Below are 19,872 nucleotides of genomic sequence, written 5' to 3' on the forward strand. Positions count from 1 at the left end.
GCTAATAATAATGTAAGGGCGATCAGTGACGTTGTAATTATTTAAAAACAATCGTATGCTTAGCCACTCCAAGAAGCGATGAAGGAACAAGGTTAGAAAAAGTCAGTGACACTCTCTTGAGGTACAAGCTTGTGGCTTTTTTAGGAGCAGGTTTCTTAAAGTAAGTACCCAGTATTTGGAGGCAGATCCCCAACAGCATCTAACTACTGACATTTCACACTAAGACCCAGGATTTGAGTACCACCAGGAAGCAGTGCCAGGCTCTGGAGGAGATGGGGTGAAGTGCAGGTGCTTTCCTGAGCTCTGGGGGGGGGGGGGGTGTCCAATGACACTTTGCTGAAGAAATACTGCTCTGACAAAAGCAAATTGTCACCCCAAATAGGCCCAGACTACACAATTCTAAAGAGACATGGGATGCTCTCTCATAAAAGTCATTTATTGGCACACCAGGAATATCCATGTTTTCTAGCACAGTAGCTGTATGCATCTATAATTGCAGTTCTGTGTAAACTACGTGTTACCGATCACTAGAAATCTAATTAGCAGGATGAATTTAATAAAGAACAAGAGTAACTATGGGTCTACAGCGGCCCAGCGATTGAGTCTCACTGGAGAGTAAATCAAATATCAAATGAGTGTTGGCCTGCAACAGAGTGTTTCTGTAGCCAAGAAAGATCAAGGTGGACACAAACAGGATAGCACCCATTCAATAAATTAGGAACACTGAACTAGAAAAACACCACGGCTCATAGAGATTATCTAAATAAAGTAAGCTCAAAAGTAAATGATGAGCTATTTACATAGATCACTTTTGCCAACACTTTAAATGGTAAGCTTTCCCACCCCATCCTACCTCTTCCCTTGTTATACTTGTTTTTTTCCTGGTGAATTTCTTGGCTCCCTGGCAAATATTTAGACAACTAATCAGAACCTCTTTCCAGGTCCTACATTTTCTAAAACTTCCTGTCAAACTAAAGGCTCTGAAGGGCAGCTTATACAAGTCTACCTCTACATGGAATAAGCTGATTCTTCTGCTATCAGTCATAGCAATGACCTACAGTTTCATTTCCTTCTAAACATTATTTGAACTGTTCCAGAAAGTCAGGCTGTGAATGGCAGCAGAGTGGATGGACTTTTCATTTGTGACAGGCACAGATAGTGAGTCTACATGGAGACAAGTGTGTTAATCCTGAGAATGTGAATGCTGTGCACTGGAACTTAAGATCCCCCAGGACAGAGAATGGGTCCTCCTCCATCTGGTCACTATTTTTTTTTTTCACATTCATTTTTTAAGGCTTAGTATCATTGCAGCATTAACAAATAAGAATGCTGACATCATTTCTACCAAAGAAGGGCTCTTGATGAATGGCAGGAGGTACCACAATTAAAATAGCACAGCTGAAAAGGCATTGAGTTGGTATGTTTCTGGTGCTATGGCCAGAATGAATAGAGTCTTAGCCTCGTTCTAGGGGATCTGAAAGATCTTGCCAATGAGACCCTTTGGCCCTTGTTTATTTCCTTTCTAGTACGTGGAACAACTTGTAATTATTTTATTTTTGGTTTGTTCTCCTAGGACCGTATAAGCTCCAGGAGGGCAGAGGCCACACCTATGTATTTGTCACTGTGTCTCCAGTGTCAAAACAGTGCCTGGTCCATAAAAGGTTCTCAACTAAAAACTTGGATTAAATAAATGAACCAAATCATGAAGTCCCCTGGCCTCCCTGTTTGGAGACGTCCCAGTTTCATTCAGTGACTGGGGTTTCTGGCCTGTCCTAAGGACCTGGCTGCCTTATGATCCTACCCCACTGTGAGCCTTTGTGTAGCTGAGATTTTTGTGCTTCAACAGAGAGTAAAACTTTTCAGTGCTGCATTCCCTCTACCCACCTCCCAAAGATTAGCTACGCAGAGCTAACACTGCAGGAGAGGTCATGGGGCAAGAACATTCAAGGACATTCTAGACTGCCGGCTTCAAATCCAGTTCATTCTTCCCTACCACCTACCTCTCTGACAGAAGTTCAGGAAAAAAGTTATCAGGAGAATTTCCTCTCGGCAGTACCAGCTCAGTAGTCACTAGTGACATGATCAGAAAAGAAACAAAATGGAACTCACCTACATAAAAAATTAATGTAAATAAAAGCAAACTCTGGGCGTGGAAACGAAGTGACGTGGTGGGCTGTCTAGGTCCTTTGTTGGTTAGAATTACTGAACATGGAAGAGAAAGCAGGCGGCACAGCTGTGGAGAGGCCGAGGGACAGGGGGCTGTGGGCAGCGAGGACCAGCATTTCTCTCCTCCTCCTGCCTCTCCTGCTCTGGCTCTGGCTGAATGCCTTGCCGTCGCTCCCAGGTGGAGGTCAGAACAGGCAGCTGGCGCCTCCACAGCCCATCCTTAGGCTATCGATGCTCTGCTGGAGTAGAAGTCTGGGACTGGGAGCCCGGTGTGAAGCGTGACCTGGGGGAAGAGACTGTGAGTCCTGGAGGCACTGCAGGAGCCCCCATGCCCCCCACGCCCCCTCCCCAGACACAGTGGGAATGTCCCCAACTTAAAAGAGGATCCTACTGAGTTTTCTGTAACATCTCTTCTAGTAGACGCGAAAGAGAATTCAGCCTGTGATAAGAACCTGGCCACCATGCTGGGCTCCCACATCCCAAATAATATGGTTCTCATCCACCTGCCTCTTCTAAGGATTCTCGGGAGATTGTGTTCCTTATGACTGAAGACACGGGTACTGATTTGCAGGGAGAAAAGCCTGTTGGGCACATCACAGTGATCACTGCCAGATCCATGGATGGAGAACTGATGAGTAGAGAATGCTTCCCCTGTTATTTGTCCACTGGTCATTCCAGTTAGGATAAACCTTCCAATTTGGGATGGCACAGGTGATTGTCAGGTACGAGGAAACATGGGCCCTGATACTACTTCACTTATTTCTGTCTAACCTCATGCCCCAGTGGGTAGCTGCCTGGGCCAGGCTAGAAGCATTTCCTGCAGTGCTGTCATCTCTCCCCTTCTTGTCCCTGTCTTCCCCAGCCCAAGACCTAAAGATACTCAGAACATCCTGGAAACCCCTGAAGAGCATCAAGTACAATATTCTTGGGAAGGGGAATAGCTGAAAATGTGGAAGATTCTGCATGAGGGTTTTCTGAGACACACTGCTAGGGAAATGGATGGTTTTCTTTTTTCCAATGTAGAGGCTGAACTCTGATAGGTTAGATTTCAGCCTCCCATAAAAACCCATCTAGATGCAGGAAGAGAGAAGGGCAGAGGTCACTGGGTTGCAATCACTTTTACTGCACATACAGATAAGCAACAATGGATTTTTTTTTTTTAATAGCTCTCAAGATGGTGGTTCTGAATAGGGCACAGATCACCAGCAGTGTTTTGATCCTCAAGCCCTCTCTATCATCAGACAGCCATCTGCTGAATGAGGTGAACAGCTGATAACGAGCATTCCAGCTCAAGACGGGAGTGAAAGCTCCGATCCTAGCAGCGGCTGGCGGGACGCTCCCTGCTCTTCTCTCCCACCGCTCCCCTGTCTCCCCCAGCCACAGCTTCCTGGCCCTTCCTTGCCAGAAACCGCCCTGGCTGCTCCCTCTGCCCGGAAAGCCCCACACAGCTCACTCCCTCACCTCCTTCAAGGCTCAGCTCACCTGTGACTGTAGGAAGGCCCACCTGCACCGAGCACCCAGACCACCCTTCTCAGGCTGTGCTGCCCTCCCAAGCCCGGCGCTCTCGTCCCTTCCCCTCCTCTCGGTCTTCTTTCCATTGTGTATCACCTTCGAACGTACCATATAACCAATGTAGCAACTGTGCATATTATTTACTGCCTGCCTCCTATAACTAGAAAGAGAGCTCTAAGAGGGCAAGATTTTTTTCGTTTTCACTGAGAAACAACAATACTTCAAATACTTACAATAGTGCCTGATATGTTAAAGGCACTCCAGAGATATTTGTTGAACTAATGAATGAGGAGGACCTGTTGTTTTTATTTGCAGTAAATCATAAGTAACTAACTCTCAGGCAGCGATAATGTTTTCTGTCCCAGGAGCACCTAACAGCCAACAGGAATGCAGAGAAGATGCCCCACATTTCTGAGCGTGGAGCTCACGCTGCAGCCTCACACCTGAACTGCTCAGGTGCTCACGGGCTTTGCGTCAGTCAGTCCATTTGTTGTCATGCCAGCTGGTTCAAGAGTTTCATTCCTACCGGAGATGAATCTAGGGCTCAGAGGGACGATCATCGGCAAGCCAGGCAAAGAACTAGGAGTTTCCCACGTGCTGTTCACTAGACTGTGTCCAAGTATAACGGAGTGCTTATGCTGGTTCGGAGTCCTCTCACTTGTCTCTGTCCATCCCCCCACCCCCCTTGATCTGGGCCTTCCCGGTCAGGGGCCCAGCTCACCACCAGCGGGCAGCCCTGGGAGCGGAGACCACAGCTCACCTGCACATTCCTGTTCAGGCTGACCGCCGGGAAGAACAGCCCCTCCACGTTCTCAAACGCTATGGGGCCTTGCTGTTCATCGTTGATAAAAAATGTCAAGGTTTTTCTGTTTAAGTCGAGGAGGACCCCGATCGTGGCCCCCTTTGTGATCCCTCCCTCAGTTCTGTGGGAAAAGAAAACAGTTGGGTTTCACTTGCCTGTCGTCATTCTAGCAGCTTCCCGTTTCGTATGGTTAAACCTGTATTTCTCAACCTGTTTAAAGGTGCTGTTCCCCACCCCCACCCCAGGAGCCTTTTAAAACGTTTTTTCCCCCCAATCCCCCCTCCTCACATACATTTTAATAGCACAGATACACTGTGTATCTGTTTATGTGCTGTGTATGTATCTGGGCTTTGTATGTAAAAGCAGTAAGAGTTTTTGCTCCCCTGTGAGGTTCAGCTGTGCTGCTCTGCCGCTGCCGATGGTGAGCACCTCTATACAGGGGCTCTGCTGCTGAGCCACAGTACTAGGCCGGCAAAACGCCGAAGCCCGAGAGCAGCCAGCAGCCTTTGGGCTATCAAAGCTCTGCCCAGAGCTGGCTTGCACACTTGACACAGACAGTGTGCATGAAACATTAAATCCAACGTGATTTAATTGGAAAGTCAAAGTAAAGAAGAATTGAATCTGAACCTAAAACACAGATGTGAAAAACTGGACTTGGGGCCTGATGTTATCCATTAAATAGAAAAACTCATTTCAGAAAGATGGTAATTTTGGGCATGTTGAGAAGTTGGAGGTGCTCTGTAAAATGGCAACACTGAAGGAGAGGGGTCTCCTCTCTGTAAGGTGAAATAATTAATTACACTGTACCAGCTGGAGTGATTGTCATTTGACTATAAATTGTGTCTTATTCTTCAACTGATAGTTTCACAAAAGCCATTAAGCCTGGATGATCAGATTTGTCTTTTTCCTCCTCTTTGAGATCTAGCAATACTGAACTTCATCGTCATCTCAGCAGAGCACAGAAATGTTAGTGTTGTCTTCCCCACTCACCCGCGAGCCCAGCATGTAGAATACAGAATGCACATGGGCTTTAAAGCACAGGGGTATCAACTGCATCTTGGAAACTCCCAGCTTCAACGACGACGGCACTGGTGACATGCAGCTTATACACAAGCAGACGTGTTCTGACTTAAGAAAGTGTTTCTCTGCATAGTGTGGCAGCTGTGCTATTATATTGTTCATTCCTTTTTCTTTTTCTTTTTCTTCCTAGGGATTTTTTTTTTTTTGGCTGCTGGGGGAGGTTATTAGGTTTATTTATTTGTTTTTAGAGGGAGTACTGGGGATTGAACCCAGGACCTTGTGCATGCTAAGCATGTGCTCTACAACTTGAGCTATACCCTCCCAGCTTATTCATTCCTTTACTCCAAAATAGATAAGCTGAAAAGGAAAAGTATGGTACATGGGTGATGGAATCGGGAATGTAGTCACAGAGGCGTCCCCCAAATGTGAATCACTGAAGATAATGGTTTATCTACATCTAGTCGGATTTGCTATCAGGCTGAAATGGCATGTGTGTGCACTTCAAGTGATGGTTAATAACATACAACTGAATGCAGGCGTAAAGAAACTATTCGAGGGAAAAGGAAGTGGAGGCCCTGGGAGTCCTGCTCGCTCGAAAAGGAGCAATGATGAGGACACAGAAAATGTCCACTGCCCACCACTGCCCGACTCACTTTCCTAGTGATCAGACTGAATACAATTGTATTTCCGACCCCTCACCCCAAGAGATACCAATGAAAATGTATCCTGGGGAAATCTTTGACGGTAAGGTAGACCAAGGCCCATAAAGGATACTTCTCTACCTAGGAAATTTGTGAAAAATACGGATGAGGAAGAAAACACAAGCCAAGTGAAAACAGAAATCTAGAGAAAACATAGTATGGGTTAAATTATAACTGCCTATATTTTGGTGGTAAAGGCAAACCTAAGGTGATTACTGTGTTCTTTTCCCAGAAAACTGGGTGCTCTGAAACCACACTATAATAAGAGAGTTCTTCAAGCATAAAACTCTCCAAATTGGCATTCACAAAATTTAGTTTAATGAATGGCTACTATTCTGAGCAGTGGCATTGATAATCATCATCATAAGAACAATGGCTTCTATTTTCAGGTGCCTCTGATGGGAGGCATTTTTGCATGTTTCATTTAATCACGGGAACATTTCTGCATGGCAAAATATGACTTTTCTAATTTGGTGGATTTGGAAACCGAGGTTCAGAAAAATGAAGTACCTTGTCCAAAAGTGCTTTTCTGGTAAGTTGTAAGTCTGGGTTTTAGAATCCTGGAATGTTTCTATGCACAGGGATTCTTATTTTCCAGCCCTGGATGGAATACAGCAAGAAAGGGGCCTAGGAAAGTACTCATGTCTCTCTCATTGTGTAAAAAAATAAAATACCAGGGTGGACTCGGCTCAGATCAGTAGAACTTTTACTTAAAGATCGCCTGCCTTACTTCCTCAATGTTGTCTATTTCACAGGTCTTTGAAGTTGGGCTGTCATTCTAGACCAGAAGCCAACGTGAAGAAGGCTCGGTTTGAGGGCTGCAGGGTACCTGTTGGTGTGCGAGTTGTTGTGCATGAACCAGCTCCGGTTATTGTCCACATACATTGCCCAAGCTTTGTCGTCCTTTCCTAACATCACATCCTTCATCACGTCCATGTGAGCCACACCGAAGGCAGGGTCAGGGTGGTTGTCATAGCGATCCACAGTGAGCTCCCAGTAGTGGACGCCCTTGGAGAAGCCGGTCTTCCCCAGCACCACCCGGTCATCGTAGCTACTGCAGGTCACAGTCAGGTTGTCATTGGAGAAGATGATGTCAGAGTGTGCAGAGCCGGGGTCGAAAGCAAACCAGGCCACTGGGAACAACAGAAGGGAGGGCGGTTACTAAGAGGGACCAGATGGGCTCAACCCCATCACTCACTCCTGGGCAGGTGAGGAGCATCTTGTTCCGTTTGCATGCTGCCATGCAGGAAGGAGGCGTCCGGGGCCAGAAAGGGCTGTGAGTGAGCAGACAGGGCGCTCGTCCTGGGAGCTGGTGCTCTCTGAGCCCAGAAGCAGACAGAGGACACACAACCGATTCAGCAGGGGTTACCTGGCTCAGACTGCACTCCCAACCAGGTGATCCGGGAGTGAAGTGGCATCGGTTTGGAAGGTGCAAGTCCCTTCACCCGGTGACTGGCAGAACAGTACACCAGAGACATAAGGGGGAGGGATGCGCTAAGATGCCTGTGTAACCCTGAGACGGGGAGGCTAGGATCTAGAGTCCTAGATGGAGGAGGGATAAAACACACTGAGTGAAACAAGGAAATCGTCCTTCGGCAGAAGTGCTCAGATCAAGTCGTTTTGAAAATGTCCTCAGTGTTAGTGAAAGCTTGAAAGCTTGAAAGCTAACAGCAACAGAAACTACTTTTCTTGAGTGATTGTGACTTGGATGTGAGACAGGTTGCTTCCTTCACACTTAAGAATGCAGTTTGCGTATTACTCCTAAAACAAACATTTGAAACATTTTGGACATTAGGTGCAGAGAGAATGACGTCTTGGTACACAGAGCTATGCCCGAGTTCTGAAAGCCGCCTGCCAAGAATGCACTCAGACAGACAAAATTGCTGATTTCTCAAACCTGTGAACCACCTCACATGCACTGTGGTCTTTGCTATTTGTAACAGAATAAGGTTATTCCATACCTGCCAACAGCTTTTTAATGTCAACTGTTGTCATTCCAAGTGAGGCATGGGAGAGAGAAACAGGAAGCAAAATTGACATTGATAAGAAAATATGTCTCTTTTGATAAAACAATATCAAAAAAGAGTTTAGTTTAAACCTGCAAACACTACAACCTTTGGTCTGACTAGTGCCTTTGCCCACAAGTGCTCTGCTTATAAAGAGTGCTTTGCATTGATGTACAAGAAAACTGGGGGGAAAGGTAATCTTTGAGGCATAAAATTTCAAAATCCACGTATCTTTTCCACCTTTGTAAGTACGTGAGAAATGGCTACAATGGGATTTGAATGACAATTAGACAATTGTATTGACATAGAATAAGCTGCTGCCGTTTATTTTGTGAAGGGAATGGAGCATATCGGTCACATCAGTAAAAGAGAACAATTACAATAGGTATACTTGCCTAATTGAGAGTAAGGTGCAGAGTGTGTCTCAAAATTGCATCCTATAAAGAGATACTACACATCAAAGCTATGAAACAACCAGGTTGATAAAAATAATTTGTATACACGTAAAAAGCACCAGCTGAACAGAGTCACCAGAGGCCTGATTCATGAAAAACCAAAGCCCTTTTTATGTTAGTTTACTTGGTTGGGTAAAAATTGCTTCTCTGCTCTTTCAAAATGAATGGTACATCTTTTCCCCCCACTTAATAAATTCTTCTCCAATTGTTTCTAAACTTTACTGCTTAAATTTTCATCATCTTCCAAGTTCAATCTTTTCCACTAAAGTTTCCATATTAAGAAGGCTTCCAACTGAAATGGAGAAAACACTGGATCTTGGTAACACTCCATTCTGCATCACTATGCCGTGTACTTCTAACTCTAATTATGCCAAAAGGCATTTGTTGTGACTTGGGCCCAAGTCAAATGATAATTATGTAACTAAATGTGTAATGTAATCTGTATGTTAATACATACATCTGATAATTATTAATAATGACATGAATTAAACGTAGTAAAAACAAAAATGACCTAGTCTCCGTCTTAGAGTGCTTTACTACATCAGTCCTTTTCACCAAAGAAGGTGGGGGCAGTGGGTGAGGAGTGGCCTCAGGGATATGTTGGAATCACCTGTGGAATTCTCACAACCACCTTCCCCCTTCCTTAACATTTGGGAATGCCCTACCTAACCCGTGAGAAATTTCCACAGGTGGATGAAACAGTCTAGTCTTAAGATGTTCAAAGGTGTGTGAACTACAATTTCAAGAGGTATCAGTGACTGATCTAGGAAACATTTTTGATGAGTACTAGGGTATCCTCTAGAAAGAATCATTTAATTTTTTTCAACACTCTAAAGCCCTTATGTGCTAAATGAAGGATATTACACTGAATTAAAAGAATTTTAGAAGAATTAAGAAAGCAACTTAGAAAGGACTACTGATTGAATTAAAAACAAAATGTAAAGATTATGACCTCACTTTTGGTTACTTTATATTTCTCTGGGATGACTTCATATGCAAAAGAATAATTTTCTCCAACTCATGGCTGATATTTAGTTTCTATCAACCATCACTTCAATTCCTACTCACAGCTTGGAGCTTAGTGAGTACAGAACACATTGAGTTTCAAAACCGAATCTCATAGCTAGCTTTGGAAATCAACTTGTAGAATTTGAATAGGGCTTTTAAAATTTTTAAATGAATCATGCCTTGTGCAAGTCTTTTTCAAAACAAGTTTTTGAAATCTTTTTACACTACTTTAAACATACCATCGTACATTTAAGATTCAACAAGACAGCTAGAACAATGGCGTCAAGTACAGCCATCAAATATCCCCAAACCCACATTTCATTTAATTCTTGAGACAATATACATTACAAAGACTACAACAATATTTCAGTACATTAGACACAAGTGCAAAGAGTTCCATAACAAAGCATGTTTAAAAGCCAGTAGTGCACAGAAAAACAATAAGAAACATAAAAGCACAAAGAAAAATGTCATTTTCAAGAGAGCCTGAAGTCCCTGCATCCTTTTTGCACTGTCATGCTGTGGCCTTCTTCATTCCAGAATGTGGGATGAGCAAAAAGAATAAAATAAAAGAGAAAAGAAACCTTTGGAAATGTGAAATGTGCATCGTGTGTATCCCTGATTACAATATAGTCCTGAAGAGATCACAAAGGTCTGCGTGTTAGATGTTTTAAGATTCTATTGGCTAGACCGAGTTCACCACACAGAAACACTAGTCTAGCTTCCCTCATATGAGCCTGAAGCCCTGCCACGGCTCTCTTGGCTGTGGGTAACTTTGAGGAGGCCAGACTTTTCAGGGACTCCCATCTTTGGGCCTTAAGCTAGTTGACGGTTTCTGATTCAGCTGGTGGTGGGTCCCCTCTTTGCTTAGAAAAAAATCAGCCGTGAGACCGACTGTTGGACCAGGGAGCAGAGGCTTTTGCAGAAAATACTTTCACTTTCTACTCTCCGGTTTGCCTGCTACACATGGTGCATTCTGCTGTTGGCAAGTTTTACACTTTTATTTTTTCAATAAAGATCTCTTGAGTCTATGTTTAATCAGACCACTCCAGGCTGGATGCACTGATCCAGTCTCCCAGACACAGCTGGTTTCCTGGATACAGCAGGGTTGCAAATCTCCAAACTAAGGCCACAGCCTCCACTCAGCCGGCACTGGTGCGTGCTATGCCGATGCATGTGATGACAGAGCAGGTTTCCCATGGTGGTACCAGCTCGTGCAAAAAGAACGACTTCACTCAACACTTTCCAACACCATCATATACACCGACCATAGAGGTTGGTCCTCACATGACAAACAAGAATGCCACAAAGCTCCATCACCCAAATGCTCCTCATCCCAGAAGCAGGCCACATACACAGAGACAGCTCATTGGCCTCTCCACGCACATGAACGGCAAGAACAAAACAGCTATTTCAGAGATGCCTTCAAGGCACAGAGATGAAGAGGAAAGGTCAGACGAGCTCAGCTCACCCGGTGCATTGAGAGACTGTAAAGAGGAATGCAAGCTCAGCTGGTGGGGTGAGGATCGGAAATCAAAGTAGGATCTCCCCGGGAAGCTGGGTTGTAGATTAAGGGTAGAGGAGAAAGGACTCATTCTACGGAGCGGCAATCTTTCCGAAGGCACTGGAAAAGGGAGTGTCTGTTCTTCTGAATCTGTGTCTAAATGTAAGATCAATGCAAACTAGAGATCAGAAATCTGCTACCTGCCCGTGCGCGGTTCCCCAAGACCTGCCTTACGAATGCTTTTTTCACAAAGCCTCATCCACCCCGCAGATGCCACAGACATGACCAAACCAGTGTGATTTGAGACTGGGAGGGAATTCTCAGCAGGTCAGAAACCAAGACCAGAGGACACTTCAAATATCTCAGACAATTGTTTTCATTTCCTCCCAGTTTTTAGTGGTAGAGAAAGTATTGGAAGGTTTCCTTTTAATTATATAGTTTCGAGTTGAATTTAGAAACCTTAGAGGTCCACTGATGACCAAGAGGTGATGAACACGCTACCCTCTTCAGCCCCCTTGGATGTTCCTACTTGTCCAATGGCCTCTTACAAGGTTTCTATGTAAGAAATGATGATTTTGACCAATTCTTTGCTGTTCCGTATTTTCCCTTTTCTCTTTTAATATATATATATTTTTTCCATTTCTAAATGGACGAGAAGCTTTTTCTATACCAATACGCTTAAGACTTGCTCTTTAAATAGGAGAGGAAGATAGGGCTGAACAAATAATCGGGAAAGAGCCTTACCTTTGTCCCTGAATTAAGATCAGACTCTAGGGATATCCCTGACCACCTCTGGGTCTCTAACAATAAACAGACCGTGGGCAGTGGTGAGGTGCATTAGTGGCAAAAAATGTCTTTATTTTCAGATAGTTAGGTCTGGCACAAAGATCACTATTATACCACAGTGAGAACGTATCAATTACTTGATCTGGTTTTAGAATTTAGAGCAATTTAGGAGTAGTTTCTCTAAATTACTAAAATTGCTCCTTTCTCATTTATGAAAGAGTAAGTTGGTTGTATGCAGTGGGGTGATCTGGTCAGAGAGATGTTTTACCAGTTAGGGCTTTCTTAGAACTCAGTTTGATAGTAATAATTTAGGAAATATAGGTGGCATGATGGTAGCACTCTATGTCGAAAACCATCGAGGAAATTTCTTCTCACTGAAAACATAATTTTGTTTTCGTGGCCAGAGCACGTTCGTGGGATATTTTTCTGGTTTGAGTCTGTTAGCATGCTCCTCTGTGTTGAACACACCCTCATCCTATGAAAATGCTATTCTGTGCATGTTCAATGGAGCATGTGTGTGCAGAATAGGATTCTACTTGAGAGCTCAGAGCAAGGGTATAGGTGGGTTTCAATTTAATACTGCCAACCCAGCTCCGTTTTCATTTCTGAACTTATAACATTAAAATTAATTAGCTTTTCAGGCTTTAGACTTACCCTTGGGGGAAATGTGTGTGTGTGTGTTTGTGTGTGTGTGCACTTTTTTTTTTTTTAAACAGAAAAGTATAAACCAGATTTTCAGAGAATAGGAATTGCTATTTACGGAGTTAAGGCATGGTGTTCCCAATAATAATGCATTCATTTGAGTTTTCTTCTACCTAAATTTCATATGGTTTGGGTAACTTGACATATGTGGTCATTTCCTTGTCCAGAAATGGTAAATCAGAAATGATTTCTAATTATCTCAAGGGGGAATTGGTTTTTCAGTTTAACAGAAAAATTTGAAAGACAATAAATAGCACAGCACCACAAACTGGCATGGGCTTCTTTTAGGGAGAGATGGCATTTACAATTCTATTTATGTCAGTAAAAGATTTTTATTAACAAGAATTTGCTTGGAGAGGTATTTTTCACCAGGTGATAACAATCAAGTCATTATACCGAAAATTCTGGTTGCCCTGAAAATGAAGGGAAAGGACTCTTACAGTAAAATGAATTTCAGAGTATACCATACCCTCGAGTAATCATCTGAAAACCAGTGAAGAGATGTGTACTGAATCCAGACTCGGGGAGCATATCCAGTCCCACGGTACTCACCTTTTCTAGTCTCATCATAAGGAAGAACTTAGAGTTGGTGACGGCACCTCTGTGCGGGGTAGGGGCTGAGGGCAGCTATGGTTACACAGGCGACCAGTAACTTGACACTAAATGGTTGGTTTTCCTATTCTTTTATGTAGAGCTGTTATTTACTGATGACCCAATTTTCCTTGACCATTCTCATTCCTGAACCACGCTCTCTCTTTAGGCAAGCTTACTTAATATCCATGGTATCCAATCATTCCATCTCTGTCCTGGAGTTTTTCCCACCTATGGCCTCCCATACCCTACTACCTGGACTCTTATTCCATTTTTTCTAAGAAGCTCCTAAAAAAAAATTTACTACCTCGTCATGAAAACTGTCCAAATGAAGTTCTAGAGAACTTTCCACCAGCCAGAACCTTTGAGCCTTTCCCCATGCATGTGGTGCAAATGTTGGATCAGCTGCCTGTAGGTCATCTATGCCACGTGATATTACCTTAGGTTGCGGGAGTCTTAGAGAGAAGGCACTTATCTTGATAACATCAGAGCAGCAACCATCAAGCTGCCCCTTGAAATCCCCTGGGTTGAAGGTCTCGTGGCCTCCGGCCAGGCCCCCCAGTTTACAGGTGTTCTTGTACTGGTCTGGATACACCTGTCTGGGAGCTCTGCTCCTCCACTGCAGCATTACTCTCTGGGGCCATGCAGATCACTGGGTCTTCAAATATTTGAGAGCAGTCACGGGTCCCCTTAAAACCATTCTTTCTCAGGGCTAAACAGAAACTACTTCCAAACTTTCTTCTAGGATGTGGATTTCAAATCTTCACTCTCCTCGTCATGTCCCTCTGACATGTTCAAAGACATGAACCCAAGACAGTAAGACAGTATTGGGGATAGCAGTGCCACACCCATCTTTGACCAAATCCCACAATGAACACTGGGCACACACACAGCTAGCCAAGTGTGTGTTCTGTGTTATCCCCACAGGATGAGGGACGGATGTCCATCCCGCTTCCTCACCTCTCCTTCAAAGTACAACTAGTGAGATCTGGAGGATTCTCAGCCATTCATATTCTATTAGTCACAACAAAGAGGAATGAGGTTAGTGCTTTTTTTTTTAAGAATACATGATACAAAGCTATGTTTCAGGTCACAGCTAATATCCAGATGATTATTATTAATTTTTAATGTATAGGTCACTAGAGAAAGACAAATAGTTCCTTAAAATTTCTTATCATGTTTCATCCCAAGCAGTGATCCTGTCTGCTGAAGAGATTTGCTGAGTGAAAGCAGTTTAGCAAGAAAGAGCAATGGAAAACAGAATGCCAACTGAATGTGGGGGTGGTGACCCCGGGCAGATCAGTAATTCTGGGATGGGGATGGCGTTTATAATAGAAATGTGTCAAGACACACTTTCGCTTGACTGTGTCAATGGCCTTTGTTCTCCTCTTGCCTTTACCTGGACTGCTTTCCCTTCCCACCTGGGCTGGCTGGATTCTGAGATTAGGTCCTCTGCTTGAAAGAAGCAATCAAGAATAATCAAAGCAAAGGCTGGCTGGGGACCACACTTATTATCTACTGACTCTTGGGTTTGAGGCAAAAAAAGAATATTTTAGTGGCGTACTCCTTTTTGGCTTACTACACATTCATATTATTTGTTCACTAGCAGACATCACATTAGAACTAAGCAGCTGGGAAACACAGGGCTGGGAGGAGAGCTGACTGTAAGAAAAAGAATAATTTAAAGAAAATTCTTGTCTTACATTATTGATTAATTTTTGCACTTCGGAGGGTAGAAGTTCTTGACTGATTCCAACATGTATAGCACACTAAAGATTTCTATGGATGTGGTAGAATATTTTGGAAATGTAAGGCACAGGCGTTGAGATGTTATTTTTGGAATTCAAAGAGGAAAAGCAAGCTGACAGGAGTTCTTTATGACAATGTACACTAATCCAGCTTCCTTTGTGCCCTGGTAGAATTCTTGGTTATCTGCCTGTCTGGTAGTGAACAGCTTCATAACTGAAGGACCCTTGGATACTGGCTCAACATGATGGTTGTGTTTCAGAGCACAGTAGGGTAAGATATGCCACCAAGAGCTGCACAAGCAGTGTCAATTACAAACCAGCTGTAAAATAATTCGCTTTTGTTGGGAAGACTTTAAAAGAGATGAAGAAATGAATGAAGGGGGCTGAGTTTCCTTAAATGATCTAATAAGCATCCAAAGTCACAATTACGTCCCACTGGTACATAATTTACAGCCAAAGGTGGTATTTTAATCTTTCTTAAGTGTGGCGTTAATTGTAGTTGAGAAGCGAGAAACAAATCTGTTTTGAAAAGCTCCTTTTAAAAGAAGAAAGGGAACAGCCTCCTTCCACCCCAGGACAGTTGTACACTCTGTCACCAAGTCCTCTACCCCAATTCAGAATAATACCATGGCATTATTTATAAGGAACTATCATCAGAAGAATCGAACATTCCTATATTTCAAATAGGCAAAAAAGATTCCAAAGACTAAACTGCTCCCCAGAGTATCAACTCCAAAGACCATTCACCAGAAGTAAAAATAGGGTTTGGATCCAACCCAGTCCTCTGAAAAGATGCAGGGAATTCCCTGGGATATCATACATGTTGTCAAAATTAAAAGGAACAAAATCTCTCTTTTCTGGGCCTGAAAGCTATCATTATGCCTCTCACTTTGAATTCTGTAAAATCTACCCAAATTTGTTCAGGTATGATTTACCTACCATGAGGAATTTGTCCTGGAAATGCATATTCTTCTAACTAAATACTTTTGGGGGCGGCGCTGATGCTCCGAGTGAGGAAAGGTGAAGCAGAGGCATAGGGGGAAGTATCTCCAGGGGACCGTATACTTTCCCTTCTGTGAGCCTTTATCAACTATCCCCTATCAGCACAGAATTTTCAGTATCACAGGTGACCTCCAAGACCCATTAAAACTCTTGCAGGAAGCAGGAGGTGGCTTTGCCTGTTCATAGCATTTTCTGAAATAAAGCTTTTAGCAGTAATTCTGAAGAGAGAAGCCACAGAAGAAAACCAGGGGGTATTAACTGTAAAGAACTTAAGAGGTCATCTACTCTAAGTCTATAGTCTTAGAGACAACTCTTCACCAAAAACAAAAACAAAAACAAAACCATAAAAAACAAAACCCCCAAAGTCCAGAGAGATTAAAGGACACATCTGAGTCACACTACCAGCTGTGATGGGACAGGACAGGGGCCCAGGCAGGATCATTTCCTGGTGATTAAAATTGGGGTGTGTGTGTGTGTGACAAGGCCAATGCTGCTCTTTTGCCCCTTGGAAATGTGTAAAAGATAAGGTTTATGATCCGGGCCATGGGGCCGCTTCCGGTGGTCTCAGGGGGACCAAGGTTTGTATAGTATCATTCTCCAAATCCTGCACTGTATTGAGGATGAATCTTTCTCGTCTACATAGAGTATTTCCATGGACTGTGATGACTGGGCAAACACACATCACCCTCCCCTTTGGGATTCTGGCCACACGGGAAGGGCAGGCTGAGGTCAGATGAGATTACATCTTCTCTGGTGGTGGAGGGTCGGGGGGACACTGATGGTGTCTCAGTACATTAAAGTTTAAGAGAGCAGTACTTATCCTGGCCCCAAATCACCATAAAATGTCTGCAAAGAGATTTTGAACAGATGTATCTGGGGTCGTTCTGGGCCTGTATTCTGCCTGCATCTCTGAATATTCTCTGGGTTATTTCCTTTGATGTGTGGGAGGAGGAGCTATCACACTGGAAAGGGTACTGTGATGCTGAGAGTCTAATGGGAGAGAAAAAGGCATTTTAATCTTTATGAATAACACCTTCTATGTCCCTTTTTAGAAAGCAATCTCTAAGATGTAATTTCAAGAATCCCAACCCTTTTGCTATCATTAGATAAAACCATCCTGGAAAGCGCTGGGGAGATGGCTCCTGTGGACATTCAAGTAAAAGGATGCTTGAGAGCACTCTTTTTCCACTGCTCTGGGCAGCTGTGTGCAGAGAGCGCTGGAATTTTCAGCCTCATCTGCAGCCTGGTTCTCTCATTATCACTGATTGCCTCCTCCCCACTTTTCCTCATGCTTGAGATCTGGAGGGCTGAGAGCATCTATGAGTAAACAGCTCAGGGGTTTCAACCTGAGCAGCGCTTCTCATCCCAGAGCTACTTGGTGGGGTCTTTCAAGGACCTTGAAGATGTGGCTCTGACATTCCTTTTCCTTCCCAGGCAGTGAGACAGCCAAGAGCATCCACTGGTATCCAGTGGAGGGAAGCCACCCCGGAGGGCGGGGGGGACCTGAAGGAAACGGAGAGATATGCAAAAAGGACAGGAAGGACCCAAGGAGGTGCTTGGGTACTGTGCTGGAGACCAGAGCCAGCTCCACATCTCCCTCTTAAAGCAGGCACACTATTCTTTTGAACAAAACTCTTACATGACTCTTTGAAAGTATTAAAATCCTATTTCTGCCTGGGGTTTCCGGATGAACACATGAGGCAGCTACACAACACTGCTTCCACAAACTGCTGTCAGACATCCAGCAAACAGACTTAGGATAGTTTTCCCTCTTTCCTTCCTTTTTGGTTGAGTGCACACAGCACTCTTTTATGTCAGCATCATAGTGCACTGCGCCGGGCACTGGAGCTGAAAGGCCCAGGTCTGACATGTCATTTAACCTCCCTGAGGCTCAGTTTTCCCATATGCAGAGCGGGATAATGATGATGATGATGATGATACTTTCCTCTTAGAGTGTGACAGGTAGCATAATGGCCTGCCAAAAACAATGCTCCGTGTCATAAGCCCCGGAATCTGTGAATATGTCACCTAACATGGCAAAAGGGACTCTGCAGGGATGATTAAGTGAAGGATCTTGAGATGGGGAGATTATCCTGGACTATCCAGATGGACCCAAGATAGTCAATCACAAGGACTCTTGTGAAAGGGAAGCAGGAGAGTCAGAGTCAGAAAAAGGCTGGAAGATCTCACGCTGCTGATTCTGAAGATGGAAGACGGGGCTGTGAGCCAAGGAATGCAGGTGGTTTCCAGAAGCTGGAAAAAGAAACAGAACAGATTCTCCCCTGGAACTGCCTCCAAGATATGCAGCCCAGCTACTCCTTGCTTTTAGCCCAGGGAAACCCATTTAGGATTCTGACCTCTAGAACTGTGATAAGGTGCTAAGTTAGTGTTGTTTTAAGCTGCTAAACTTGTGGTAATTTGTTAAAGGAGCAATGGGAAACTAATACACAGGGTGAATCTAGAATGTCGCAGCAACAGGACAGGGGAGCAGTTTAGACATCAGCAATGGGGACAGAGGCAGAAAGTCTACACAGTGGGCTTAGGGCAAGCAGAAAAGAATCTTTATTTTTTCCTTAGGACCTTGCAGTGAATGGGTAGTTTTAATACAATTCTACTGGATTTCAGTGTCCTACAAATATTTGCTGTCATTTTCCATGGAAGTTTTTAGTGGACAGTGAAGAAAGTTCTTAGAAGCTGGACACAATATGTAGTAGGGTTTATTATCATAGACTTGGGAGGCACTTATTTCATGTTTGATTCCTAAAGCCGTCTGACATGGACCTAATATCCCATTACTAAGGGCTCCAGACAATAAACTGACTTTTAAATGTATTAGGTGGAAATCTTTTTAAAATTCATTATATACTTTCTGACTTTCTTAATCTGAGCATATGCCACAGAATGCTCTCTTTAGATTTTTTTTTTTTTTCGGTTTGTTCACAGTTTTTCCAGTTACCTTCCATGCTCAAGGCTGCCAACAGCCTCCATTCACTTCTGTGCCAAATTCTTCTCTCTTCTAATATGACACGTCTAGTCTGCCGTGTTCTTCGCAGATGGGTCACTGAGCTCCGTGTAAGGGAGGAAGAGAGAGCTGAGTGGCACCAAGGGCCCTGCTGTGAGGACAGCACGGGAGCGTCTAGGCCTGAACTCCTCCCCCCGCAGTCACAAGTCGCTGTCGCTTACTTCTTGACTGTAAGAGGACTACCTGGATCGTGGGGTGGTTACCTTAACGCTGGAGAGGTGAGGTGGTACCATGGTTTTGAGGCACTGAGCCAGGTGCCATGAAGGTCAGGGAAGAGAAAGAGTAAAGCCTGTAAACTCTAGGGCAGGGCCATGCTGTACGCATCACAAAATCAACTCAATGGATGTTTCTGAATGAATGAGGTTTCCTTTCAAAAGTCAGCTCAAGGCACATTTTGATGTTTTTGCCTTTTGTATAGTTATTCCCTCTTTCTGGATTTTTCTCTCTCCTTCTCTCTCCTATTCTTTCACCCCTGAGAAGTCTTCCCTCCCCTTTAGATCCTGTTCATTTTCCCTGCAGTGTGTTGTAATTATCTCATGTAGCTATGAGACGTAAGAATCAGAATATTATTTCTATGAAACAATGAATTAAAAATCCCCCTTTTAGAAACATTATTTTTTTCTTTTAGAAGAGGCTGCTTGTTAGTTAAAATTAAACTCTGAATAGTAGGATTAAGGTAATACTAAAAAAAAGAGAAGGCTCATACATTTCTGGTGTAAAATATGTCTGGAAAGCAATTTGCAAACATAGATCAAGGGCCTTAAAAATGTTCATACGCTTCAGTAATTCTACTTCTAAGCATGTGTCCAAGGAAAATAATCTTTTTACGCAAAGATCTGTATTTAAG

General features: G+C 43.6%; 1 protein-coding gene across 7 annotated transcripts in view; it reads right to left on the reverse strand.

Annotated features, from left to right (window-relative positions):
• Nucleotides 1-415: 415 nt before the first annotated feature.
• TRIM9 (tripartite motif containing 9) overlaps nucleotides 416-19,872 on the reverse strand; it is a 103,808-nt gene continuing 84,351 nt past the window's right edge. For 2 of the 7 annotated variants that reach the window (XM_064485954.1, XM_064485953.1), the window contains exons 8-13: nucleotides 11,142-11,330; nucleotides 8,603-8,644; nucleotides 8,163-8,186; nucleotides 7,031-7,334; nucleotides 4,439-4,601; nucleotides 416-2,449 (exon numbers count right to left, since the gene is read on the reverse strand). In XM_064485954.1, the coding sequence (XP_064342024.1) occupies nucleotides 2,387-2,449; nucleotides 4,439-4,601; nucleotides 7,031-7,334; nucleotides 8,163-8,186; nucleotides 8,603-8,644; nucleotides 11,142-11,330 (785 nt within the window). In that variant the 3' untranslated portion in view covers nucleotides 416-2,386. Of the gene's footprint in view, nucleotides 2,450-4,438; nucleotides 4,602-7,030; nucleotides 7,335-8,162; nucleotides 8,187-8,602; nucleotides 8,645-11,141; nucleotides 11,331-14,817; nucleotides 14,832-19,872 lie in introns of all 7 variants that reach the window. The other 5 variants (XM_010982910.3, XM_064485951.1, XM_064485956.1 and 2 more) reach the window with 4 other exon arrangements.

Source organism: Camelus dromedarius, chromosome 5 (assembly GCF_036321535.1).
Source record: "Camelus dromedarius isolate mCamDro1 chromosome 5, mCamDro1.pat, whole genome shotgun sequence".
Lineage (NCBI taxonomy): Eukaryota > Metazoa > Chordata > Mammalia > Artiodactyla > Camelidae > Camelus > Camelus dromedarius.